Below are 27,921 nucleotides of genomic sequence, written 5' to 3' on the forward strand. Positions count from 1 at the left end.
ATTCTCTCTATCGCATCTCTCATTCTTTTTGTCGAATAGAAGCATTTTTTACATTTTAAATTTTATTATGTAATTTGTTATTATTATATAAAACTTCTATGCTAAAATAAATCAGCAGAATTTATATTGATATATTAATTCATCTTTAATTATGTGCATAATAATATTAATTCATTTTTAATTATATGAATAATTGCCTTCTACAATTACAAATTAATAAAATCCTTTGTCATAATCTCATACATTTTTTAAATTAAATTATGAAGACAAAATCTTGCTGTAATTATATCTCTTTTTCTTTTTGACAAAAAAGTACAATTTTTTAATAAACTTTTTTCTTATTAATAAACATACATATATCAAGTAAGATGCCACGATAGATCGTTTCATAAAAAATGATGCAACAAGAAAGAGATAGAAGAGAGTAACTGCATAATCCACTACCATCTGACATGCAATTATTCGACATATAATAAGCTATAAGATATGTCTTCTCCAAAAGGATGCTTCGGATAAATCCCTCCTCTTAATAAATCAATCTGCCGTAAGCGAGACCTGGGCCTGCGATCGCCAGAGCGTCCAGAGACCTCACATCGTTCGCCGGATTCTGATCGTTGTGAGTCACCACCGTTTTTGATACATCCAGAGGCTTGCCATCGAAACCAACGGGTACCAGAGCGGCGACGACGCCGTTGCTGAGCACTAATGGTACCGCGGAACCTTCCACGAGTCGCGCGAGAACGTTGCCAGCTTCCAGGTTGATCTTCTGATTGACGCGCGCAACTTCCGGTGTATTTAGAACTTTGCTGTCGGGACTGATCGCCTCTTCGGTAAGGATCTTATCGCTGGTTTCCGACGAATCTAACGCGCTACCGGATCTCGCAGCTTCGTTCGCCAGGTTAATCTTCTCGTTGGCGTGCGCAGCCGCGTGGGCTGCTTTGGCTGCCGCGACTTCCGGCGTGTCCACGACCCTGCCGTCGACGCCGAGTGGTGCGTTGACGACTTGGGACGATTCTCGTTCACGCGGTCCAACCGATCCCCCAGCCTCGTTTGCCAAATTTGTCCTTCTTTCGTCGAAATGCGCGACAGCCGAATCCTTCAGCCTGTCCAACGTCTGTCCATGGCTGATACCAGGTGTCAAAGGTGTTGCATATGTCAGTGGTACGGATAGAAGCGCGGGTTTGGCCGAGACCAGGCTGATCAGGCCCAGCATCGCGATCGCGAAGCACCTCATCTCTCGCGATATCCAGAACACCGGAACTGTGACGATCTTATTTAAACGCAATTGATGATGAAGACAGTGTAATGTCACGCAAGATGCACTCGATGCAAGTTGATGCGGCTGCTTTTATAGTCCTCTTAGATCATGTAATAGGAACGATTGTGGATCAGCGCGAAGGGAGAAGACCTAGAATCGCCGGAGAAACGGAAGGCTATATGTGGTGATCGACCACTTCCGTTTCGCTGGAGCAAGGTAAGCCTGTTTGTAAAGCGAGAGCTTTACAACAGCGGGATGGCGGGAGACGACGACGGGATGAAACAGAGAGGGATTTTCTTTCTTACGAGGTCGGGAAGACACACGATCCCGTTTTCATTTCTCCGGCAGATCGGCCGCGATCGACAAGGTCGTGTTTGTTACGTAAAATCGATCGCGTAATCAATGTTAGAAGCAGGTTTATTGTTGTTTTTGCTCGATTAGGTAAGGATGCCTTTCTACCTGTCTGCCTGCTTACTTGTTTATCGTATTATTTAATTCTTGATTAGCTCGATATGAAGAAAAATTCGTCAATCTTTTTACATTTGTTGTATTTTGGAAACTTTTAATTAATCTAGTATATTTATAAAATTCACATTTTTTTGGATAAATATAAAAAGTAAAATTGTGAAGCGTTCAAATAATAATGATTTAGAGTGTTTTTTATGAAGTTAAAAATTTATCTTGTATATGTGAAAAATTGAGTCATTTCATAATTTATTGATAATTAATTATATTTAAGTAATTTCTTTCTTTTGAAAAAAATAAATTTTTTAAATAATTGATACTTATATGCGTATATTTTATAATATCTTTCGAGCTGAGAATGATTATATGATAATTGAACATTTTTGCAGGTTTCGATGCAAAATTGAATTGTTATGAAACTTTTAATTGTTTATCACTGATATTTTATTTCACGATATAAATCTCTTAAATAGGGAATTCTCTCTCTTCAGTAAATGGTTACGTTGTAAGCCCCAAAAGTAAAAGAATTATATATTTACGTCAATGATTAAATTCGAAACGTACAAAGGAACTGACAAATAAAGGACGTCAAAAAAAGCGAGCACGCCAAATCGATCGTTTCTATGCAGATTCGATCGATCTAGTTGAAAGGAGGGGGACCAATTTAGGTGAACGTCGTGAGGGTCGCGAGTGCCGACAAAGGTGGACGCTAATCGCGATTACACGAACCAGAGCGAGACATCGGGCGTCAATGTCAGATGTGTAGTATACCGATTGGCATACGTATTGGCGATGGACGTATCCTGGTAACACGCGTTCGGCACAAAGTCTCTTTTTCCGACGAGGTATATAAAGCGGCATTGGACAGGGTGCAGGGCATATTATCCGAGCACCTTGGCGAGTACTGATCATCGGTAGCGCTAAAAAGGAGCTAAGCGATTTCGTTCGAGATGAAGGTTCTCGTAAGTATTGGTCAAAGATTCAAGTTCTGAAAATATTGTGATATATTTTCTTAAAATTTTATATCGTCACGCTTATATACATATATGATAAAAATAAAGAGACGATTGATAGAAGATTGATATTTTTTGAATGTGTCTCTCTCTATCTTTTCTTCTATTGTATTTCCTTTTATTTAAAATAATTAATTATTACGTGACTAGATTGTATTCTTCTTGCGATAAATCAAACATTAATCAACTATTAAATGCATTAATTAATTTTTTAATACGTACAGTATATTTGTGTTAAAATTAAACAGTGATTAAATAATTCTTTTCTCAGAACTTTACTAAATAAATACAAAAGATCTGAAAAGAAAAGCTTACTAAAAAAATTATATATTAATTGTATATTAAAATTGTATATTAATATTTAAAAAATCTCTGTCTTTTTCTCTCACACACATTTTTCAGATCGTTCTTTCCGCCGTGTTGGCTTGCGCCCTCGCTCGTTCGTCACTGATTTACGCCAAGCTGATACCCGGCGCACCGATCGGCCTAGACGGCCGGGTAGTGGACACCGCGGAAGTATCGTTGGCCAAGGCCGAGCACGCAGCCGCTCACGTCAACGAGAGGATCAATCTGGCCCAGGAAGCCGCCAGATCAGCCGACGTGCTCGCTTACGTCGCGCCGGCGAACGTGGCCGTGATCGGCAGAGCCCAGCTGGTGGAACCGGTCGCGGTGGCGACGAAACCGGTGGCCGGGGCGCCGATCGGACTCGACGGGCGTGTCGTGGACACGCCGGAAGTGGCCTTCGCCAAGGCGGAACACGCAGCGGCGTACATCAACGAGAAACTCGGCCACGAGACCGCGAGATCGGCCGCTCACGAACAACCACTCGTAATCCTGCACGGTGCTGCACCGCTTGCTCATCTCTATATTAATTGAATTAATCTCCTTATAATAATGCACAATAATGTTGGAATGCAAATAAAGTTGGGCAATCTTGGCATGGCGTAATTGATCTTTTTATTTCGATTATCGTTATCCTTTTATGTGTTAATGATTAAAATAATAAAAGTTCTTATTTTCAATCCTTTTAAACGTTGAAAAATTTGAATCAGATTTTTTAAAGATGTCCTTGTGGAATTTACTTTGACACGTAGGAAGAACAATCGAAATTAATATATACTTTGCCACAAAATATTCTAATTTATTTCTTATAATATACCTAATTATAAAGCAAATATATTTCGGTTTCAATGTGTTTACATAGAAACTTGCAAAGATGTAATGTAGTTATATATGAAGAAGTGCAAGTCTGCATTGTAACATGTATCTTATGCAGAGAATGATAAAAGCTTATTAGCTATTAGAGAACATTTTATTACAATTATACTTCAGTATGTTTGAAGAAAATTATTATATTTTAATTTTTAAAGAAATATTATTAAAAATAATCCTTATTCTTTTTTATTGAAAATATATAATTATATGTATAAATTGCAAAAGTATTATGATAAATATATGTTTCTAAAATTTAAAACTTTCTACGCATTTATTTCGCAAACAAACATCCTTTTCTCTTTATCGAATTATATAATAATTGTATAATAACTGTATATATAATAATTTGGTGCCCACACACGAGGAATGCATACCTGATTAGACATTTAAATATTTATTACAAATAAAGTGCAGAATTTTTTTATACGCCATGATCTTGTAATCGTTTGCAAGTAACTTATGCAAAGCTGTCAAAATGATAAAGTAACGCCATTAAAGAAACGATGACTTCTTAATCTCGGAAAAGATCGATTGTTTGCACCATAAAGCGTCGTAATAATCCATTCACGAAATGCAATCATTTCGAAATGTGTCTTTTACAGACTTAACAAGAGAAGTCGTTGTCCGTGAAAAATTATTATTAATGTGCTCGCCATTTTTACAAGCTTTTTATTTAGTCTCATCGATCTTTCATATCTGTATCTACCACATTAACTATCGAATTAATATTACAGCGGTTCTTGTAATCGCTTATGTTGTCATTATGTTACCAAGTACATTTAATCTCGTTAATAATAATGACATAATTAGAGAAACGATGATGACAACGATAATAGACTTGTTGAGCATTATTTTCGGCCATTTTTCGAATGATTGATTTCTTAGGTCACCTTATACAAATGCTACATATAACATTGGCAGGTAGCCCTTTCGTGTGCAATCAATGAATTTTTCGCGGGAATTATCGAAAAAAGTACCGCCGCTCGGTTATACCTTTTCTCGTGTTATATACGTTATTACACATACGTTATTACACGTGGCTTTCTTTTCCTTTTCTTAACGATTACGCGACACTCGCGTTTCACTGATTGTGAATCGTACAATGCGAAATTTGCCCAATCGAAGAGAGCAAAAATATCCTATTCGCTTTGCGGCAAGATTTGCGCTGATATCGGTGACTATCCCGCGTAATAGTCGCACTGTCACTTTCGTAACGTCGATATTTCTCCCTCGTCAGGGGTGGCCGCAACAGATCACTGGTCGATCCGATCGAGCGCGATGATGCAGATTGATAAGCCGAGTGATAGTGAAGTAACGGCGGGTGTTAATGAGCGAAACGACGAGGAAAGGCGCGGCCTTTCTCGTACAATGACAGTAACATGTCACCTTGCTTGCCCGCATTTACTTGGTGCACTTTGTAACGCAAGTTTTTATGTGGGGCGATGTCAAAGGTGTTTATACGACACACCTCTTGCATACGTCGTGCTCTGATCTATTCAATACATATTCGATATATATAGAATACGCATATGGCTTTATAAAAGATATTAAAATTATCTCTGGATACACCTTTGAAAATCTATTGAAGTATTTAAACTGAAATTAAAACACTTTAACTTGAAAGATTGTAATTAATAAAAATAGTGAATCAACTGCGAAATATTTATATGACGAATATGTTTGAAGACATATGTATAAATTTATAAATTGCAGAGATCCGTATATGCTATAAATGTACTATAGCAATGCGTTTTGTATCATTGAAATGCATTCTCAATTCACTTTGTCCTTCGACTTTCAGTCCTTCGAGTTTGTTCAGGGCTGGTAAGTCGTTTAGCGTTCACGCCTTTGTTGTTTCTCAACATCGAGGTCCATTCTATCAGTGGGCGCGATTTAATCAGGCTTTTTTCGAAGCGGAGTGAAAAAATAGACGTTCCTTGGTTCAATAACGTGGTAAAGACAATGAAACGTTGAATTAATATACATTATTAAATTCCTTCGCAGAATCTTAATCTATGAAAAAAGAAGAAACATCGTAAAAGGAAACCCGTAATCGAGATATCTTTCGACGTTAATTTCGTGAATGAAACGGTTTGTCGAGAGAGAGAGCTTGGTTGTAATTTAAGTCTGTCAATCAAGATGCAATCGAGTGCACTATTAGCTGCCACGATACATTTCCGATCACAAGTGCAGGAACCACGTTCAAATGTCAAGGTTACCGATGGTGAAAGAAAGAGAGAGAAAGAGAGAGAAACAAGAGAAGGAGATAGCCTTCCCTTTTCCGATCCGCGAGCAAACATCCCGGGTTAGCCCGATCACCTCTTTGGCTCCCTCCAGGTCGCCGGTAATCGGTCCACGTAGGAGGGGACGGACGAACGCGACTATAAATGGTACCGGCTGGCTGTTCTCCAGAAACATAAAACGCCGAACCAACGTCCGACCCGGGTCCCTCAATCCTGGGAGCGAATACTGATAATACAGCAGCGCTCTTTTTTATCAGGAAGAAGGTGTGGGAGCCCAGCGAAGGACACGCCCCCGGATCATCATGAGAAGCCTGGTAAGTGATCCCGGGATAAAGAAAAGTGAAAGGTTGATCGAAAATAATCGAGAAATGTCGATCGCGATTATTCGATAAGCAACGGTGGTTCAACTATCGATTGTGCGTTGAAATTTAATTATCCTTATGGAAATGAATCTAGAAAATTTTAGATTAAAAAATACAGCTAGAAAGATGATTGTACATAAAAAATAAAAATATACAATTTTTTACATGAAGCAAGTATCGCGGCATTTTTTTCAATCTTCTCTCTTCTAGATTTTCCTACTCGCCACGGTGTGGACCTGTAAAGCCGCATACGTCGGTTCATCCCCGTACGGAAGTTCCTTGGTCCACCCCCAACCCCAACAGATCGCTCCGAGCTACGCGCCACCGGCTCCGGTCGGCGATGACGGCAATGTCATCGACACGCCGGAAGTGGCGCAGGCGAAGGCCGCGCACTTTGCCGAATTCGCGAGAGCCGCCGCTCGCGCAGCCCAGGAGAAGGATCAGCAACAGCCGTCCGGCTACAACCCGCACATCTCATCACCGATTTACAGCTACCCAACGGCCGTTCAACCTACCGCGGTGCCCTATCAAAGACAGGCTGGCGATTATCAGCGACCTACTCCGATCTATCAGACGGCGAATCACGTGCCGGCGCCGCCCGTTATCAGCAACTACGCACCGCTCGGTTATCAGCAACTCCAGCAATACCCAGCTCGGGCAAATTTCGTGAACCAGAAGGATTACGCGCTACCTGCCAAGACCGCTACTTTTGTACCGGCGCCATTGGCCGAGGACGGAACGGTCGTAGACACGCCGGAAGTGGCGGCCCTGAAGGCTGCCAGACTGGCCGAGCTAGCCGAGGCCGAGGCTCGGGCTTACAAACACGCGAGCGCTCATCCGGACGAACAGCAGGGTCAAGGTGAGCCGAGGAAGAACCGATGACTTGCTGCGTGGGTGTAAAACTGAGCGTGCAAGACGTAGGGCATGAATAAAATCCTCTTTCGCAGCGGCGAGATCTCGCGAAGTTCAAGCTTGGCATAGAATCTCTCGGCAAAAGCGGATCAGATCGAAAAATTTTAGACCACTGCCTTAATGTGAAAATATAATAAATCAGTCGAAATAAAGTAATAGATCCTTATAAAATCCTTTAAAAATTAATGCTATTCTATAAAAATATAATTAATATTGTTACATACCCATGCGTTTTATCTTGATCCTCTAAGTCGTATTTTCTTACGATTTTATTATGTGTAATTTCAGCTTATTCCGGACCACCGACCGGCCCCGCTCCCGTCAACTACAATCCTAATTTAGGACATTACGGTGCTTCCCGAGAATTTCCAGGATCCTCGTACCCTGGAATTCAATCTTATGCCACGCAACAAGCGTATAATCCATCGTCGGGTTATCAGCCTCATCATTATCAGTCCCAGCATTTGACAGGAACCTACTGATCCTGGCGAATCGGTCAATTGACAACACTCCGGACACTGTACATAATTCTAAATTAATAAATTGTTTTCCTCTTTTCTAAAGACTTTTATTTTAGATTCACCTTTTTAATCACGTTCTTTTTATCATATATTCATCGCAAACACTTGTATTGTGCGTTTTCTTTAAACACCCGATTAATTGTGATATATAAAGACTGCTGAATAAAGATTTGAAGGATGAACTTTTGAACTCCTCATCTTCCCTTATCTTTCTTTTTAGTATAAAATTATTTTTATTTGAAGAGATTTGAAATATAGTTAAATTAGATTAAATTTTATATCTGTTTTTTATAAATTAATAAGCGGCATAAATCGTAATTATTTTTATCATGAATTAACAAGAAACATTTCACAGTTTACAATAATTATACGGTAATGCAGTAACTAATGTTTCTTATTCAAATAATCTATTAAGCAGAAAATAAAGTTTTATTCACGCGCTAGTTTCTCAATTTCTACACATTGCATCTATATAATTTAAATGTAAGACTAAAATTTCTCATCATATTCAATTCGAATATTAATCCAGAACTGTAAAAATGCGTCGAGTGCATACAAATATTTAATGAGCTAATTTCTCAAATTTAAAACGTAGTTTTATTAGTTTCTTTTGTAATTAATTGTGACATTGATAGAGATGAAGAAAGAGATTAGTACCGACAGATTAAGATGTAAATAAATTAAATCAACTTGAGATTCTTTTCTCATCGACACGCGCGAAGAAAAGAACTTGCGAGATCTTTCGCAAAAGAAATCGCGGCGGCTCTCGTGATGCAATTCTTATGTCTTAATCTAAGATAGAAATCGGAAGAAGGGAGCGACCGGATCATCGTGGGATACCGATTAGGAAAGCTTTATGTTTTGCGCCGCTGCGGGACAATATCGTAACAATTCCGTCCCGTACGACTGCGTACACGCAATTTTACGTAAGCGAAAAATCGATCATCGGGAAAGAAAAAAGTTGAATGTTCAACATGGCTAATCGATTTATCGTTATTTCCAAATTTACGCAATTTATATGTGGATATAAATCTCATATAATCTTGATAAAAATATCGAGATTTTGAGAGAATATTTTTTCATAATAAATATATATATTTTTTATATTAAAACGACAAATATATATAATATTTATATTTGTGAAAGAATATTGCATTGCAAGATGCGTTTTTTGTACTTTCCAGGAAACACGTAATATTTACGACACTGCATTCTAATCACTATTTAAATCTGGGAACCGAGAAATATCATGTAAATCGTATAGAAACATCGTCATCTAACGTTACAGTTGTGGATGTTGCCACATAGGTCACCGGTGTACGAAAGACGTGAGAAGAAACGAATGAGAGAGCGGAATAATAGCTTGGCGTTCCTCGAGTGCGGACTCGAGCATCGTGATTCGGCATACTGTGCGATGAAAAGGTCAGGAATCGTAACTCGTCTATGATGTGGAATATTCATGAATTCAAGAGAGATGAAATGCTCTTGAAGGAGCGTTAGATTGACGCGAGTTCTAGAGAATTAGAGATTTAAAATGGGATTAATCGCGAAATCACACACTGAACTATACTCATATATCTATAACCATCATCTAACTTCCCTCTAACAAATATCTCGTACGCGCGAAAAATTATCTCCCATCGAAATGAATTTCCTTTTATTCACGAATGCAACCTAGCCCACATTTGGGCGAACGATTACACGCTATAAATTGGCCTCGATATAAAGACTGGAATTGAACGATATAATACGCCTACTTGAGAAGAACTAAAAATTCCGCTAAGCTAGGATCGGCGCAGAATAGCCATGTCGGAGCCGTGGTTTAACTTGTTACGTGTTACCGGGGGGATTATGTATTACGAGACCTCCGTTTTGTGCGAGGATTTGCGCAACAATCGGTCGGCGTGAACAATCGACTGAGCTCTTCTAATCTCATCTTACGAGCGCGGATCAGCGTCGATTCGCATTATAATGAGGGCAAGATCATATAATCCTCTCGTACTGACCTGCTCAATCGACCTGCAAATGACACTAATCTAATTTGATGTCGTTTTACCGCCAGGAAAAATTTGTAGCATAAAATAACTTGCAATATTCTTGGAGATTGAATGCAACATGTACGATTTAAATTGTAAATTATAATTTAAAAAATAGTAAATATTTCTAAATTGAATTATTTTTTTAGCCAAGATTCACTTTTCGAACGATCGGATAGCAACTTCCGAAGACACGAAGATGAGTGTAAGTAAGGATAGTAAGGGCTCGTCGGGTAATCTATGATTCTGGCCGGTCGTCCATGAATCGGCGAGCGTTTTGCAACCGCAGAAAAATTCGGTCCAATGCACGTCGCATTGGTGCGTTGCGGTGAGAAAGATGATTGCAAAAAACACCGAGACAAATCAACAAGACACCAATGCATCTCAATTGAATACGCAAGACCAATAATAATTAAACAACAAAATAATCAAATTATTAAGTGCAATAGACGCGTGTATGTACATAATGTTTACAGTAACAAAATATTCTACCATTTTAAAGAAACGTAGAAAAAAATTTTACTAAAGAGTTATAAATAATTATTGAATATATTCTTATTTTGGAAAAAGAGTATTTATATAAATTCGATGAAATTAAACAACGTGATTAATTATTTGCAATATATCAAAAATCGATTAATATGCGCTTAAATATTTTGTTATAAGCTATTTGCAACTTGTGACGATATTGCAAAAGTATTTAGTTTCCCCTTCAAGATAAACCTCCCGGATACTAAGCCCTTTCACCAATGTCAAAGTGTATCCATTGGGAGGGTTTATTTATATATTTTTTTTAATATAATATATAATTTATAATCTATTTTAGAATTGAGAGATTATACCTTTGTGGCATTTTTTAACATAAGTGAATAAATATACAAGTTAAAATTAAGATATAGACACTCTACAATATTTTTTTAATATTCTCTCAAATAATTTTGACAACTGACGCTCACACAAATTGTGACATCACTGATTATTGATGAATATCGAGGACTATAGACATTTTGCAGCGATGGTAAATACGGTCACAGGACTGTACATTTGCATCTGCATATGCAGCTGTCATGGGCAGACTCACGAAGGCTCAAATTGAACTGTCATTTATAACGGGATCAGATCGATGGAAATCCTATCGAAAACAATGACAAGTACATTTGTAATGCAAATCAAAGGTCGATGGCACTACTTGGGCAGGATGAACACATCGTTGATACGCTAGAAATGAGAGATTTGAAATGAGATTATGTATTTAACATCAGAAAATCTCAATCTTAAAAAAATTAATCAAATATGTTAAATCAAATATTATAATCCTTCGACATTGCCAAGTCGATCAAAGAAATTCTAAGTTAAAAAAAAATATCAAAATTAAAAGTTTTTCATTTTTCGAATTAATATATTGAATTTTCAACAGCAAAGAAAAGAAAATGTTATACGAATCGCGTAGCAGAATCAAAACGGGACCCATGCAAAGATCTGAATTAGTAGCCTCTGAAAGAGAAAGAGACTAGATGTATACTGAACTAATCAATTTCCAAGATTGCCATAGGCAAGGTCAAGCATCTCACGGCGCACGAATTTAATATCTATAGTAACCAGCTTCTTGTCGCCGATCACTTATCGGAAACTATCGGCGCTAAACCTAAACATGTCGACTAAATTGTCAGAAATGATGGCGCGCTATTATTAATTAAATCTCTCATTAAATTTATCAATACTCTTTCTACAACTAATTAATATGTGACGATTAATTTAATAATTAATATAAAAGATAATAAGGGGCGTTAGAGAGAATTAAAAAAAATAGAAATAAATTCTACTTAACTGATTCTGATTAGCAATATAAAAGAAAGTAAAAGTGAACGCTTAATGACAAATTCTATAAAGAATTAATAATAATATTATAGAATTTTTGAATGATCAACGAAAACAACGAGAGGAAAAACCGGTTTCATTTATCTGACAATACAAAATAATGCGAGGCAGTTGCCCTGTGTTTTTTAATGCAGTTATCCTAGCATAACTCGTGCTACTAGCAAGGACGCGATTAATCGTGCCTGACGAAGTCAATGTGCAACAACGGACTCAGTAAATAACGATCTCCCATGTCGCATGCTCTCGCGGAAGCAGATCTAAATAATGGTACATATGATAATATTAAATTAAGTAAATTATAATATTAAAATAAGTAACTATAAACGAAAATAATAGAACTTATGAGGAACATTCGCAACACAAACATTTTTATATAAATTTATGCGACAGAATTTCTGGATATTTTCGAGCTTTTAAATTTATATAAAAGTTAAAAATTAAATATAATATCATTCTCATTAAAGCCAAACGGATCAAAGGATGGATAAAAGTAGGAAAAGCAATCATTTCTACGCCGCTCGATCTCATATACATCGTGTATTTTTTCCATCGTATATATACGTACCAAATACAAGTACTCGCACATAATAAATGGGAAATGCATGAAAAACGACGTTGAAAAAGCAAGGAGATGCATCAGCGTCGCATGGGAGGTAGATAATGATATCTTAGTCTTGTTTCCAATTCTCTGAGGTAGCTAAAAAGGAGAGCGAGGACCTCGAGCGGTCCAGGGTGACCGATCGATCGATCTCGCTGGCCACATCGATGTCCGTCAAACAAGCGGGAGTGCGTGTCTCGGGTCGTCTTGATCCGATTTTTACTTGCGAATTAATAGTAGTTGTGAGCCGGACCGTCCCAAGCGGGATTATAGCCGCCGTTGTTCCAGGACGGATCGTAGGCGCCGGCGGCGACTGGATCAGCTGGACCGGCCGGCACGCGTTGCGCTTCCGCATTGTAAAGAGAGAAATGTACGGCCTTGGCTTGTTGGACCTCGGGTGTGTCGATTACGCGACCGTCTGGGCCCAATGGGGCCGGTGGTCCGCTGCGCGACAGAAGGAAATTGTTACACGAGACGAAATTCAGACAATTCATAAACAAACATAGCTGAATTAATTCCCTATTAGATGAAGTAAATGATAAGAAAAGAGTAGAATGTTGAAGAATAACTAACACTGAGTCAGAAGATAAAGTTCTGTGTGATTTGATTGCGTTTAAATATAAAAATCCACGTTTTAAAAAAACTCAATTCTCTGTCAGAATTGAAATATTTGCCGGAAACGAACCTGTAATGTGGAATATAATTTCCGGAAGCATAGGGCCCGTTAGGTCCGGCATAAGCACTCGGTCCCGGTCCCTTCGGTGCACGTGCATTAGCTTCCGCTAGGGCATTTAAATGAGCAACTTTCAGTTGCGCGACTTCCGGCGTGTCCACCACGCGACCATCTGGACCCAATGGAGCTGGAGAAGCATGAGGCCCGTACCATTGCGGAGCCGCTAGAATAACGCTCAACGTTGCGAAGAAGAGAATCTATAATATAATTATTATACTTTTTAAATCTCATTATTTTATATATTAATATCTATTTTTAATTATATTTAATACATTTCCAAATATAAGAATTAAAAATAACATTAATAAGTATATTAATTAATATCAATTAATCATAAACTATAAAATTATTATTAAAAATATTAATAAAATACAATATTATATTTAATATATAGTATTAATAAAATATTAGAAAAAAAAAAACGATTGGTAAACATATTTATTAAATGATAAATATGAACGTTGATAAAATTGATGGTAAAATTAATTTTGCGACGATTTAATATTAATATCAATAACAGAATAACAAGTGAAAATAAGATATTGGAAAAATTAACGCTGAGAAATTCGGAATATTGAGAAATAAAATAAGTAAAAAATATAAAATAAATTTGACATAAAAAATTCTTCAAATATATGCTACTTCACTATATCTCTTTCGAGCTTTCAAAGGTACTTACAAGATATCCGATCATCGTGACGAGTCCTGCTGCACCGAAAAGATATTGCCTAGATCCTCGGCACTACTCGACTATCGACATGTGCGTTTAGATCCGCATTATGCTGCCATCAACGTGCATGTGCAATTTATAGGGGTACAATCGCATACGCTGCGCCCCACCTGGCCTCGACGCGGGGTACAACCACACCCAGAGAAATGCTCTCCTTAAGTATGACACGTGCCCTGCCCTGTAACATTTACGCGAGTTAACAATGACGCTCGATGTATGTTGTCCTGTAACCTCGAGTCGCGCATAAAAATACTATGCAAGCTATGCGAGTTCTATGCGTGCCATAAGTTGTCCGCGAATGCAAATCGCAATCACCGGCGACGCTGGCTCTCGCCAAAATGATTTCGGGGCCAAGGAGTAACAAGGCATAATAAGAATCTTTTTAACATGGTGCAAGAGTGCATTGTTTCTTCACAGGTGTTAGAGAGAAAATTAGAAATTTTTTGTATATACCGGAAAATTTGATGCATCCGCGCAACGAAACAATTACATATATATGTGGCTTTAATGTAATTTACATAAAAAAAATTTTATATATATATAACAAAAATAATTTACATATTACATAATTATATACAATAATGACATAAATATTCTTATCATTACATTATTGTTATATATACATTATTGTTATATATATAATTATATTTAATTCTTATCGTTTAAAAATAGTGTCTTGTCTAAATGTTTTATCTCTGAGAATTCAAAGATACGATATTTTTATCATCAGAAATATTTAATATAACTAATATAACAAATCTCGCAGTAATCGTGTATTTAATTTATAATTTTAAAGATATGTTTTATATATAATTTATAATTTAAAAAAGATTGATTAATATAAAATAGGTCGATGGATTTCTTTACTTAATCTTAAAATAAATCATTTATTACTTTTTTATTAATATTTATATAATATTCATATCATTTTATTATTCAAAAAATAATAAATAATCTATTTTAACATATTAAGTAAAGAAATATATTGATCTATTTTATATAAAATAGTATCTTTTACGAGTCTATAATAATTTATGATTACGATATCACATTATTTTCGAGGTACTATCGCGAGTCATGTTCAACGTAATTTATGGAATTATTATTATTCATTACGGAATTATTATTTATCCACATGTGTCGAATCAATCACAATAGTGTGTCACGGGGTGGCAATAACAATAGTTGTTGAGATAGAACGCACGCGGTGTCGCAATTGACCACCTCGTTCATCGATCGAGCCCTATTCCTATAGCTGATTTGAAAGGAATTGCGCATTTGTCACCAACGCAATCTCCACAAGACGCGAGTGTTTAGGCGTTTAGTCGGGTCTAACAAAGTGACTAGTCACGTGTCGATCACTCGTGATCGACAACTGAACTCGTATAATTCTATTGCAATTGAGATCTTAGCACATCGCCAGCATTCTTGATCGCAAAACTGAAACTCTATGTTATTTGCTAAAATAAATATATAATAATAAATAATTACTCGCGTTCTTTCTGTAAAAATTATTCAAAGAATAAAAACGGCAAAAGAAGAGGAGATTCTTTCTACATATCCTGTTACATTAATAAAATAATTTATGATATTCTTTTTACCTATATAATGTAAAGGAGAAACTTGCGTATTATATTTTCTTCTCACATATTATATTTTATTTGCAATTGTAATATTATTACATTTATGGTGTGTACAAGCACACGTGACGTTTTTTACATTCATCGTGGAGATACGCTCGAAGCCACTACTCTCCTTCATACTACGAATGCAAATAAGCTTTACTCTCTTAAATTAAATCAATGAAAATGTCACTGATTAAAGTTTTCACCGAAGATTACGAGTATTTCATTGATCTTCAGTGAAAACACTCGCACTTTGCTTCTCTACTTTATGTTTCACTGAATATGATAGTAAGATTTCATTGAAAAATCAGCTGTTATTGTCAACTGATTTTGCTCAGTGAGATTTTATCGTTTGCTAAATTAAAGTTACCTATTAAGTAATGACACACTGATTCCATTTAAGAGAGACAATACACTGATTCCATTTATATTTCTACTCCGCATCTCATTAACGGAGAATTCACCAGGCACGCGTATAAGGATTGAGATATGACAGATGAGCGATCTTGGATACCTCCGCGGCATGGGCGGCCAAATGCGCGGCCTTGGCGTGGGCGACTTCCGGTGTATCCACGACTCGCCCGTCATGGGCAAGCGGGGCCGGCGGTCCGTGATATCCGGCGCCGTGATATCCGACGTAATTGTCAACGTAACTTCCGTCCGCGGGATATCCGCCGTGATGCGCCGCTCTGGCGGCTTCAGCAGCGTATGCCGCCAGATGCGCTTGCTTGGCGTGCGCCACTTCCGGTGTGTCGACCACTCGACCGTCGTGGGCCAGTGGAGCCGGGGGACCGTGATAATGTCCGGCTTGTGCCCCGTATGTCTGATAAGGCGCATACGCGGGCAAGGCCAGCGCCGACAATGAAAGGCACGATAAGATGATCTGTGAAAGGACGGCAGAGATTATAGAGGGATTTAATTATAGTTGGCTTAGTTGCTAAGTCCGCTGATATCAATGAGAGAACATAGAGATGGCGGTATAGATAATAATGATAATAAACGGACGGCAAGTGAAATGATAGAAAATACTGACGAAGGATTGAAATTGTGGCAGGAGTTTTATAAAGCAGGAGAAAATAGAAATTTTTATGCTATTGTTAATATTCAGTAAGTATAAGAAGATTTTGTTGAAGAATCACTTGTGTAATTCACATGTGTAAATTTTATGCGAGAAATTATATTTAATGATAGGATAATTTCAGATAAAATTTTTGATCTAAATTTTATTGCTTTTCGAAAAAGAGGCCTCTTTTTGTAGGTGAAATAAAAAATTACTAGTGAGACTTGTAATGTGCGAGAGAAGAGAGAGTATTATCTATGTACTCACGAAGGACTTCATGCTTGCGCGCATCTATCCGAGATGAAGCGACTCTCTGTCCATTCTATTGGATCATGTAGACCTTATATAGTTGACGAATACTACAAGCTATCGCTATCTCTGTACGTTGGTATTAGATAGCGTAAACGAAACGCAGGCCTTGCTTGATTTTCACATAATAGGAACGCGAGGGAGAGGGGTTGGTTTTGATTCTAAGAAGCGAGATGGAGATACATCGAAGGGGCTATCTTGGCTGGGCTAGAAAAGAAAATAAAATATTATAGTGAGAAAGAGAGCTAGAAGGAAAGAAAGAAAAGAAGAAAGAAAGAGTGTGAAAAAGAGAGAAAGAGAGGGAGGCTGGAATGCCAGTAAGAGCGAAATTACGATTGCGTCAACGAAAACGCGAGCAACGAACGATGTTGTACAATTGATTCCGCAAAAAGTATCAGAGGCAGAAACATTCGATCGAGATCGATCGAATATCTACAAATTTTTTAATTTGTGATTATCGTGATATGGAAAATATTTTGAAGAAACATTCAAAATTGAAATCGATAAATCAAAAGGAATATTGTGTGAGACAAATGTTTAATTATAATATTTAATAAATAGATAAATTTGAATATTTTTTCTAATAGAATTGTTTACTACTAGATTACTAATTGTTTATTACTAGTAGTATATTTTTATACCATCTTCAGTATTTATTTTTTAAAAATTCAAAAATGTTTTTGAGACAAAAATATCTGGATATATCTCTTTAGAATTAAAATTAAATGTTTTTTTACCATAATCAAATAATTGTATGACGAAAATCATAAGTTTCTTTGCACTAATGACCATAACAATGATCTCTGCGGTTATTATATTGAATTGAAGGCTATCGAAAATTCCATCACGTAGATAGTGCGTCTAATTGTTTAATGAGCTATTGCGCGATTTACTTTGAAAACAACACAATAAAGAGTAATTAAATATATTTAGCCTGATTCTCTCTTGTTGCAAGATCTAGTAAATGATCAACGATTAGACAGGTGTGTAATCTATGTAAATAGTTAATTGTTATATTAGATTGAGAAATTTCATCGCTGTGAGACAGTTTCGCGTCGCTGATGCGATGCAGAAATATCGAGAAATATGCATCTTGCAAAAACCAAACTATCACCTTGTACGAATGTTGGTTAAACGGTATTCGCACTAAGAGGGAGTGATGCTGTTAGGTAAGATTAAATCGTCGATTGTATATAAACCGAGCATTTCGCGCTCGATACTTACAAAACAGAGGCATTCCATTTAAGATTGAACAGAACTAGAAATGGAATCCTTGGTAAGTAATCTTCTTGTACTACAATTTTTTAAACTAAAACAAAAAATATATCAAAATCATCAATTGTACATTATATCAAGATCTTATTTATTTGTTTTTAAACTCCTTTCTCTTTCTCTCTCTCTTTATTGTCTTTACATTCGTAGATTATCTCGATGGCCGTCATTGCCATAACTTCGGCTACACCGACGCATTACCAATATCATGGACCACCCGCGCCCATAGGTCACGATGGCAGAGTCATAGATACACCGGAAGTAGCCCATGCTAAAGCGGCGCATCTTGCCGCCGTGGCGGAAGCTGCCGCGAAAGTTCCTTACGGTTTGGCTTCCTACGCAGGAAATCCGGATTATCACGGTTATTCGAAACCGGTATCGGTTAGTCACCAGATGTATCACAGCGGACATGGATATCATGGACCACTCGCTCCGTTAAATCACGAAGTAAGGTTCTGTCATATAAGCTCAATCAATGATATTTCTTTACAATTGAAAAGTTGCAATAATAGATTCAAAGTTAAAGTTGACATAAAATTGATATAAAAAGGAATATTGAGATAAGCGTTTATGTTACGATGTCTAGTCGAAAATGTATCTTTTCACACACAATATTATTTCTTTATATTTTATTACAATTTTTTAAGAAGCAGCGAAAAATAATCTCAAAGAAATCTTGCAAGTTTAGATCAATTTTCACGAGTCTTCGAAAATTAAATTATAAAAGTCTTGCATCATTATTATTAATTATAAATATTATTAATTATAGATAAAAATTTTTATCTTTATTAAATTTACATTAATTTGCATTTCTTGAATAACGGAATTTATAGTAATTAATTTGGCAATACGTTAATAGATAAAACTATGTATTACTGCCGTTTCTCTAATATTCTTTTCATTCTTCAGGGTCGCGTAGTAGACACGCCGGAAGTGGCCCGTGCGAAAGCCGCGCACTTGGCGGCTTACAATCACATAGCTTCCTCGGCACCTGTCGGCGTGGATCATTCCCAGATTTATGATCATCATTATTATGGCACTTCGCAAATCCCTTTGTTTCACGACAACAGGATCAATAGTCCCGAAGGAGATCACACCAGATACGCTCATCCTACTGCCTATGCTAATGCTCTTCATAATTACGACGACGCTTACTGATTTTGTTAATCAAGGAAACACATTAGCTGTAACCGCTAATTATCTTGCATTTAATCGATGATATATATATGACACGCTCTGATAAAATTTAATTGTAAAATTGATATTTTGTAAAGAATTTTCGTTTCTCAATTTTATTATGTAGTTCGTTTTATGGTGTAATTTCTGTGAGTTTTGCGATACATCATAAATTATTTCGTATTTTGCTTCAACCATAACTTTTAGACTGAACCACAAGACTCATAATTACTATTATTTTAGATGTGTTTTAGATTATAAGAAATATAAAGCATCTTTTTGTTCTTATTTGATTTCTCTTATTTCATTATATGACATTACTAACATACTAGAAATATTTCTGTAAATTTCTACAAATATATCCTTTAAAAGAAAAAAAAAGTCAAACTGTGAATTATATAAAAAATACACCTCATATATATTTTAAAAGTATTTAACTTTGATACTTCCTTACTTTTTATATATGTCACACAATTGAATCTTAATTGATATTATGGTAATATTATTCGCTTGCCTACAAGTGTTATTTTTAATTGTAAAATATGATTTACATTATAATTTACATCGTAAAAATTTAAATAGAATATAGAATGTAAATTTTTAAAAATAATAAAATATCACTTGTATGTATAGTTTGCAAATAGAAGGAGAGGTGTGATTTAAGAGATATCTGTCAGCTCGGTATGTTATAAATAACCATGCGATTGTCAAGAATTAATGTATGCAACTGGTATAGTTATCGACATACGCCTGCGATTTCGCATAATAAATCGTCGTCTTTTTGTAGTCGCAAATGAATGAGAAATGATTGATGATTGATCTTATCAATTATATGACTTTTTTTTTAGTAAAGAGAAAAATGCTTTGTACACACCCCGCCATTGGTTGGCGGGGTAGTGTGGGATTCTCTTGGTCGCCATGCTGCGTACATCGAGGCCTACCTGCTAAGAAGCCCTTTGTGTACTTATTCTTACATTTTTTTACGCCAACCCCCCAGAACCGTTTTCACATACTTCCAGGAGGACGGTCTGGGACGCGCCTATTCGCCCTCCTTCCTTCCGGCTCTTCCTTCCTATGAATTCCCCATACTCTATCTAACGAGTCCGGGGAGTCATCATTTATATGACTTACAACTACATCCCGAACTACTATTCTGAATATGTCACATCCAAATTTAATTCAAGGTTTGCAACATTTCATGTTTCTTTCAAACAAATAATTCCGAGATTGAATTCTATATTTTAAAACGTTACTTACAATTATAATAAGTTTTTTCAATCTACAAAAAAAAAAAATAAATTGCAAATATTTTGACAAATAATAAATGGTTGTTGTACTGCAATCAATTATACACATTAATAATAAATAGTTAATTTTTACACATTAAAAATAAATAGTTAATTTTACATTTATTATCTTTTTATTTATCATTTTATTTTAATCAATCTATTTATATTTAATTAAATATAGTATCAAATTTTTTTTCTTTTATTTGTTCATCAATTTTGAATGGATTTCCTTACAATGAAGCAATTTTCCATGTAGGTGAATCTCAGCATCTTATCTAATAATCTTGTAATTATTTTAACGCGAAGAATTTGCCTAACGATATATAATTATTCGATCTTCCTAATCGGCATGTATGGATCATTACGAGATCGATGCTTCTCGGCCCACGGGTTATGTATGCTGGAAAGAATATGCCAAGTTAACCAGCTAATTGTAAATATCGCTTAATGGGCATTTATAAAGTACCGACCTCGATTGTGCGCGTGCACTTATATTACTAATAGACAATAGGGTCATCGGGCGTGCCGAGATTACCTCGAATTCCAAGGAAAAGGGCTTTTGTTCCCCTCAATCGTTGCATAATCTATGCGTTATTAAAACGCCCACACAAACACAAGAAAAATTCCGCATTAAATTTGAAACGATGAAGATGAATGAAAATTATTCGTATTTTTTTCATATATAAAGATTGTAAAAATATTTTAAGTAATAATGTCACACATGACTTTTAGCGAAATTACGTATATATGTACGTATCTAATAGATACGTATATATATTTATTAAATATATCTTCTATCTATATATTAATATCAATATCTTTTTAAATATTTCTCAGTAATACAGACACTCTATATATCAATAAATTATTGATTTTTCAGAATAATTCATTTTTTGATTGATATCTTGTCAAACTTCTTTATAATTCTTCTTTTTATAACTTTTATAATTTTTTATCAATTATTTAAATGTTCAAGATCTTTTATAATTATTTAAATGTGGTCACGATTTTTTTATAATTTTTTAATCAATTATTTAAATGTGTTCAAGATTTCAATTTTCAACTAATTATGAACGCTCGCTCCATTTATGTGTACGTAAATCATAATGAATCATAATGATGCATTAAGTACAAATGCATCTTAACTCAAGCATTGCTCAACGATATAGACGACGATTGGTATAGAATATACTAATATAATATTTGCAAAACTGTTATAATTTAACTTGTCTTTAATGAATAATAAAATAAAAATTAATCGCTTAATTAACACGACATAACATTAACGAGACATAATTCTATAAGCTTTAAGTTTTCCCTACTAAAAAAGCTCCCTTCTAAATAAAATTTTCAAAAAAATTAATGTATGTAAAAAGTTTATATGTATTTTTTATTTTTATAAGAAAAACTTCATTTTTAGTAAAGTAATATTTCTTCAATCGTTTTCGAATTTTTTTGTTTATATATATGTTATTAAGCGATTCAAATAATATGCGTGAGATTCTCACAAAGAGAGTTTCGTCAGGAAATGGGACCTTGGAAGTGATCCGTAAGGAATTTCCGACAGCGAGTAAAAAGATCGCACACCTGATACATATCGACTACATACGTCAAAGAGCAATCCGTTCCGTCTGTTCCGATCATCCAGGAAAAATCTTTCGACCTCGAGGACGCGTGGCCGACCTTCATTCTCACCGGACAGGCGCTCTCTTTTTCTACGCACTTCATATTTTAATCATGCATACCTCTTCTCCCTTTCCCTTTCACCTTTCGGCAGCTTCGCTTTGATATTGGCAAGGACGGCCGTTATTCGATTTCTGAGTATATCGGTAATTTATGGTAACATGAATGAGAGAAACCCTCCTCTGTCAAATATGCGATACAACCTTGCCATTTTTTATGAAACTATTTAAATCTTTGCATGTTAAGATAGGAATCTATCCAGGAAGAATTATTTGATACTAGTATTATTATAATTATATTATGTAGAGCATAAATAAATGCGTAAACTTTGTGTAGTAAAAAATTCAGTGCAATCTAAATGAATTTTTTTATCCTACCTGTGGTGAAAAAGAGATCTTTCTATGAAATCTTCCATTGATACAATAACAAGATTAAATAATATTAATTAAACATTAATTAAAATACGCGACATTCAAAACAAGAAAACTTATATACTTTCATGCCATTCAATTATAATTATACAAAATTATTGCCACAATTACACGGAAATAACGTCCTCATCAAACTCTTTAGCACACATAAATATGCATGTATATATGTACGAAAAAAAGTGACTCTTATATTTACTATAGTTACAGATTCTTCGCGAAAACGGTCATTAACTATCATTTTCGCCATAATAAAGAATTTACGAGCCGAATTACCTTTCACACGCAATCCCATCATTAAAAACTGATCGATTCTTCGTTCCGTTGCGAACCACGCTGAATTTCCTGGATATGTCGAGCCCTTGGCGTTAGTGGTCGCTCTTGACGATGATGAACGTGAGCGTATCTCAGTTAAAGAAGCAGTCGACAGTGCGAAACTGACCTCGACGATGCATTCGCAGGTGCGAGGAGGAGAGCATCCCTCTCCTCTGTTCAGACGGCTACGATATAGTAGCGTCTCATTAACGTAATGTCAATGTCAACACTTTGAGATATAATATTTGCTGCAGGGCGTGGTCCCCTCCTACGGGTCGACGACTCCCTACCAGGATTCACATATATAAAAGGAGATCTCGACGTGCTACGACATAGCAATCGCATACCTTAGGGCGAGTACTGGTAATCCAGCAGCGCACTGATAAAGCATGAAGGTCCTCGTAAGTACTACACCTGCTGGCGGCAGATTCGGCAAAGAGCCCCTTATAATCCCCTAGCATCTTACAAATAAAAATTTAATTGGATTAATTTAATCACAATAATAATAATAATGTTTGTTTACTAGCTTAATTGATCAGTATTCTTCATCGACTTTTTTCACATTTTTCGAATTGTATTTCAGCAAATTTAAAAAAAAGATATATAATTATTCATAGAAATTATCTCCGGTTCATAGATTGTCCTCTCCGCGCTCTGCGCTATTGCGACCGCGAAGCCGACTTATCTAGCTTACACCGGCGTGCCACTCGGACCCGACGGTAAGATCCTGGACACTCCGGAGGTGGCGCAAGCAAAGGCGGCGCATCTCGCTACTCAGGCTTACGAGGCCGCTAGAAATACGCTCGGCTATGCGCCCGTCCTGGCCATTTATGCACCTGCAATTACGTACGGCGCGCCCATCGGCGCGGACGGTCGGGTGATAGACACACCTGAGGTCGCTCAGGCCAAGGCTGCCCATCTCGCCGCTCACGCCCAAGTATGAGACATTCGCGTTTAAAGATGGTTGCGCAAGTGATTTGAATTGTATTATATTGGCGAATTGCGCAGAAACAGTCTTGTAGAAATGTTGTGTGTTTAGATAACAATTGTGAAACGCCTAGATGAGATATTTATGTCGTTGATTCTTCACTTTTTTCATTTTTATTCATACAGGAGGCAGCCAAAACAGTCGGATTGGCTCCATACGGGGCTCTAGCATACGCTTCGCCTGCATTCTACGATTACGCTCCACTTGGATCCGATGGCAGAGTAATAGATACCCCCGAAGTGGCGCAAGCTAAGGCCGTACACTTTGCCGCACATGCTCAAGAGGCTGCCCGAAACGCCGTTTAATAAGTGCAATTATATGAAACTGCGATACACCATGCATATTGATCAAATTGTGACACTTGATCTAATCAAAGATATTCGTATACCATGTTTTCCTTGGATCTAAGGAATCTTTAACAATAAACAAATCATCTTTAAGTCATATTATACGATTTATATTGTTCCTTATTCAGTTACATTCGCCCTATGACAATTTAAGATAAAATTTGATTCCCTATTGCGCACATAATTCGAGATCATAAAACATGATCAGAGTATTTAAATAGCCGAAATGTATATAAATATATGATATTTACATGTTTAATTCAAACTACCATTTTAAAAAATCACATAATAATCGGACAAAAATTCTAAATAAAACAAATATTACCGACCTAAATATTGTCAATTTATACATCGCGCGGCGTGTCCAATTTCGAGTGCCTTTCGCGCCATAGCTAATGCACCGTCTTTGGTTTTATGGCCACCAATAAATCGTACGGAATGTACAAACACGGCGCCTTCGATCTCGCAGGCTTCCTCAAGCGCATCGTTACGTAAACCGCCCCACACTTCCGGTAAAAACATTCTGCATATGAAACTGCCCTGTGAAACTGGCATGCACTGAACCCGATAGTTGTCCTCAGCTTCGAAAATGGCATATTTTATTGATGGCGAAACGTTCATTTCTTTTTCCAATTGAAACAAATGCTCCTTCCACGGTACAGTTTGTGACAATACTATTATCTCGCCGCTCGAATCGACCTTTTAAAAATATTTTACATTACATTTAAACATATAGCTAGAGAAATTTATGCGATATATACTTAAAAAATTTCCCTTAATCATTCACCTTAAATCGATCCTCTACAGCATGTCGCACGATATCCCTCGCCGGTAGCCAAACGTTTTTTGTATAATGTACAAATTCCAAAAATTCTTCCAAAACCAAAGCCATGGCTTTTTTGAATCGTTCCTCGATATTCACATCTTTGCTATTCCATTGAGGATTAAGTCTGCTCACTCGCGCGCTTAAATCAGTAACTATTCGATATCTGAAACAGCAAGCAAAGTGCAATATATCGAAAAAAACAATATATAACATACAGTATTAGAAACGCTTACAATGGTTCTGCATCATACATTGGCACACCGTTATCTATAGCATCGATTTCTTTGATTAGAGTATCATAAATTTTTTTGAAGATCTCTTCAATGACTCTATCCTCTGTAACTTCCGAAAGTATACTCCTCAATATTTCATGACCAAAATGACAATAGATCAAGCCTGCACTGCTTAATTTTACTGTCCATTTGTACTCTGGTTTCTTCATGACACTACTTACTGTTTCCTGAAATTCTCTGATACAAAAAAACAGAAGATATTAGTGTATCGGAACAGAACAGCATTTCCTAACGCATAATATATTATTATACCTCATATGATGATCGTATCGATGATTGGAGGGATCATATTCTCCACCAACATCCACTACTATATCACAGGTTTCTAAAACACTCTGAGTTCGAGATCTAAAAATGCAATATGATATATACCTGAAATCTATAATCTAATGTAATTTTACTAAATTTTGTTTCCATCATATTTTAATTGTAAAATTTTCTCTTTTAATTCTGTTAACACAATTTTCATTTCCAGGAGTTTTAAATGATTACCTCACAATAGAAGCATCCTTGTACTGCGGTAACAGCTTTAAGAGCGCACAGGCGAGCACTTCGTCGCAATGAAAAGTGCCGTCATGCGTGCCGATTTTTACAGCTGATTTTTCCAACATCCTCCTGAGCTCGAATGCACACGTTTTCCTCCAATGAAGATTAGAAAATTTACCGGAACACGTGTTCCTTAATAGTTGACTGAAAACTTCAATCATTATACTAAATTATATTCTGTTATATCGTGGACAACATATTCCATCGATTTATAACCATTGATTCTCACCAACTGATACAGCAAAACGTGCAATAAGCGTCCTTTTGGAAGATTCAGGATTGGATGCCTTGACACTTCGAAAAACGTGACAGAAAATGCTCGTGATTTACAAATAAGTTAAATTTCCTGGCAAGCTTCCTAGAAGTCACCAGAGAGCAGACTGAGAGAAGACTGAGAGATGTCATGGCCTGCTTTTAGGTGATTCCTGAAAGCGATACTCCCTCTATGGACATTGAAAACGTGGACATGAACTACAAAGCCAATGTCCATGAATGTTCTCAGAGGGTAATATATAATGTGCACAATTTCTGGTTTTGTTCCGTGCTATACGCACGAAATGCCGGTAGCACCAGTGCTGTATAACAAGATACTTATGTATGTAAATTGATAGTAAATAAATTATTCAATCGCGAAAGATACTGTAATATTCAAAGATGAAATAAATATTTTTCTATATTCATTGTTATATTTATATCTTTTTATTTACAAAACACAAAATGCCTGCTGTGGGATAAAAACATTTTTAACCGTATTTTTATAAATCTTCTTAATTAGCAGTAAACTTGATCTTTGATATTTATCAATCATTTTTTTAATTATTTAAAAATTTAATTATTAATACATGTATAGAATTTGTCAAATTAATCACTGATTCTTCTGAAGTTTTTATAATTAAGACTCGAAAAATATAGATGTTGCAAAATATTTTAGGAAGTCTCTTCCTTTATATAAAACATAAAGAATTATATTAAAATTATATAAAGAATTATATTAGAATTATATAAAGAATATGTTCCATTTTAATATAGCTAACATTATTTTTATATATTTTAATTATAATTTTCATACCAACATAATATTTTTATGCTAAATACATATTACAAAATATATGACAAAATATAATACAAATTTAATATAAAATATAATTCGAAATTTAATTATTACATGGAATAATTTATTACACGAAAATGTCCAAAATATACGTATAATATAAAATTTACTAAAAATTTTTACATAGTCCAGACGAAACTGATCAGCGAAGATTAATTACGCGACATTTATTATTAATAATAGATATGAAATTATTTGCATTACTGGCGCATTTTGTATAGATTATCAAAGGAAATTCAAAATGAAAAGATAGAATAAACTTCGAAATCAACAATTAAATTACTAAATAAATCGCGATTTAAAATTCGCGAAAAAACGCGATGAATAAATAAATCGATAATAATCGGAATATTCGATCGCGAGATACGCATAATTTTTATATGATAATCGAAACCATCAATAGACACGCGTGCGATATAATTATTATCATACAAATGATGACAGACGATGATATTTTGGCAAACATTTGCGATCCATATTGTTTACGGACATAAAATTCAATGTCCGATTTATTTGCGATTAATACGCGACTTTATATGAATTTCACGATTGAGGATAAAATACATATCCTATTTCGCGCATGATTAGCTGAATAAGATGAAATGAATTCTATAAGCTTTAAAATATAATTCAAAATCGCGTTGTAGCCACGTTTAATAGAAAATAACGAAAAGAATGATTTTCAAAGT

The 27,921-nt window shown here is 35.7% G+C and overlaps 6 protein-coding genes across 9 annotated transcripts; 3 read left to right on the forward strand and 3 right to left on the reverse strand.

The window, feature by feature from the left end:
* Positions 1 to 287: 287 nt before the first annotated feature.
* Positions 288 to 1,357, reverse strand: LOC145973325 (uncharacterized). Its single transcript, XM_083102604.1, has one exon. The coding sequence runs from the start codon at positions 1,232 to 1,234 to the stop codon at positions 527 to 529; it is 708 nt and encodes a 235-aa protein (XP_082958730.1). The 5' UTR covers positions 1,235 to 1,357; the 3' UTR covers positions 288 to 526.
* A 1,137-nt stretch (positions 1,358 to 2,494) lies between these two features.
* On the forward strand, positions 2,495 to 3,684 carry LOC145973036 (uncharacterized). Its single transcript, XM_083102161.1, has 2 exons — positions 2,495 to 2,685; positions 3,139 to 3,684. The coding sequence occupies exons 1-2, from the start codon at positions 2,674 to 2,676 to the stop codon at positions 3,610 to 3,612; spliced, it is 486 nt and encodes a 161-aa protein (XP_082958287.1). The 5' UTR covers positions 2,495 to 2,673; the 3' UTR covers positions 3,613 to 3,684.
* Positions 3,685 to 6,366: 2,682 nt separating this feature from the next.
* Positions 6,367 to 8,025, forward strand: LOC145972856 (uncharacterized). Its single transcript, XM_083101868.1, has 3 exons — positions 6,367 to 6,508; positions 6,767 to 7,415; positions 7,757 to 8,025. The coding sequence occupies exons 1-3, from the start codon at positions 6,497 to 6,499 to the stop codon at positions 7,948 to 7,950; spliced, it is 855 nt and encodes a 284-aa protein (XP_082957994.1). The 5' UTR covers positions 6,367 to 6,496; the 3' UTR covers positions 7,951 to 8,025.
* Positions 8,026 to 12,421: 4,396 nt separating this feature from the next.
* LOC145973179 (uncharacterized) lies at positions 12,422 to 17,165 on the reverse strand. The gene is made up of 4 exons (XM_083102417.1): positions 16,917 to 17,165; positions 16,053 to 16,472; positions 13,187 to 13,431; positions 12,422 to 12,945 (listed from the first exon to the last, which is right to left on the reverse strand). The coding sequence occupies exons 1-4, from the start codon at positions 16,938 to 16,940 to the stop codon at positions 12,732 to 12,734; spliced, it is 903 nt and encodes a 300-aa protein (XP_082958543.1). The 5' UTR covers positions 16,941 to 17,165; the 3' UTR covers positions 12,422 to 12,731.
* A 1,033-nt stretch (positions 17,166 to 18,198) lies between these two features.
* Positions 18,199 to 24,555, forward strand: LOC145973180 (uncharacterized). Its single transcript, XM_083102418.1, has 5 exons — positions 18,199 to 18,234; positions 18,381 to 18,677; positions 19,140 to 19,385; positions 23,759 to 24,058; positions 24,235 to 24,555. The coding sequence occupies exons 1-5, from the start codon at positions 18,223 to 18,225 to the stop codon at positions 24,412 to 24,414; spliced, it is 1,035 nt and encodes a 344-aa protein (XP_082958544.1). The 5' UTR covers positions 18,199 to 18,222; the 3' UTR covers positions 24,415 to 24,555.
* LOC145972855 (MYG1 exonuclease) lies at positions 23,636 to 26,623 on the reverse strand. 4 transcript variants are annotated; one of them, XM_083101864.1, is made up of 6 exons: positions 26,068 to 26,282; positions 25,828 to 25,923; positions 25,516 to 25,752; positions 25,244 to 25,445; positions 24,786 to 25,155; positions 23,636 to 24,522 (listed from the first exon to the last, which is right to left on the reverse strand). In XM_083101864.1, exons 1-5 carry the CDS (start codon positions 26,280 to 26,282, stop codon positions 24,796 to 24,798), a joined length of 1,110 nt encoding a protein of 369 aa, XP_082957990.1. In that variant the 3' UTR covers positions 23,636 to 24,522; positions 24,786 to 24,795. The 4 variants fall into 4 exon arrangements, with proteins under 4 accessions (XP_082957990.1, XP_082957993.1, XP_082957992.1 ...); XM_083101867.1 differs by lacking the exon at positions 23,636 to 24,522 and adding an exon at positions 26,351 to 26,623 and having other exon boundaries at positions 24,547 to 25,155; positions 26,068 to 26,265; XM_083101866.1 differs by lacking the exon at positions 23,636 to 24,522 and adding an exon at positions 26,351 to 26,622 and having other exon boundaries at positions 24,547 to 25,155; positions 26,068 to 26,272.
* Positions 26,624 to 27,921: the final 1,298 nt, after the last annotated feature.

Source organism: Camponotus vicinus, unplaced genomic scaffold (assembly GCF_025532165.1).
Source record: "Camponotus vicinus isolate PSW18456_S1 unplaced genomic scaffold, iyCamVici1.0 SCAF_6, whole genome shotgun sequence".
Classification (NCBI taxonomy): domain Eukaryota; kingdom Metazoa; phylum Arthropoda; class Insecta; order Hymenoptera; family Formicidae; genus Camponotus; species Camponotus vicinus.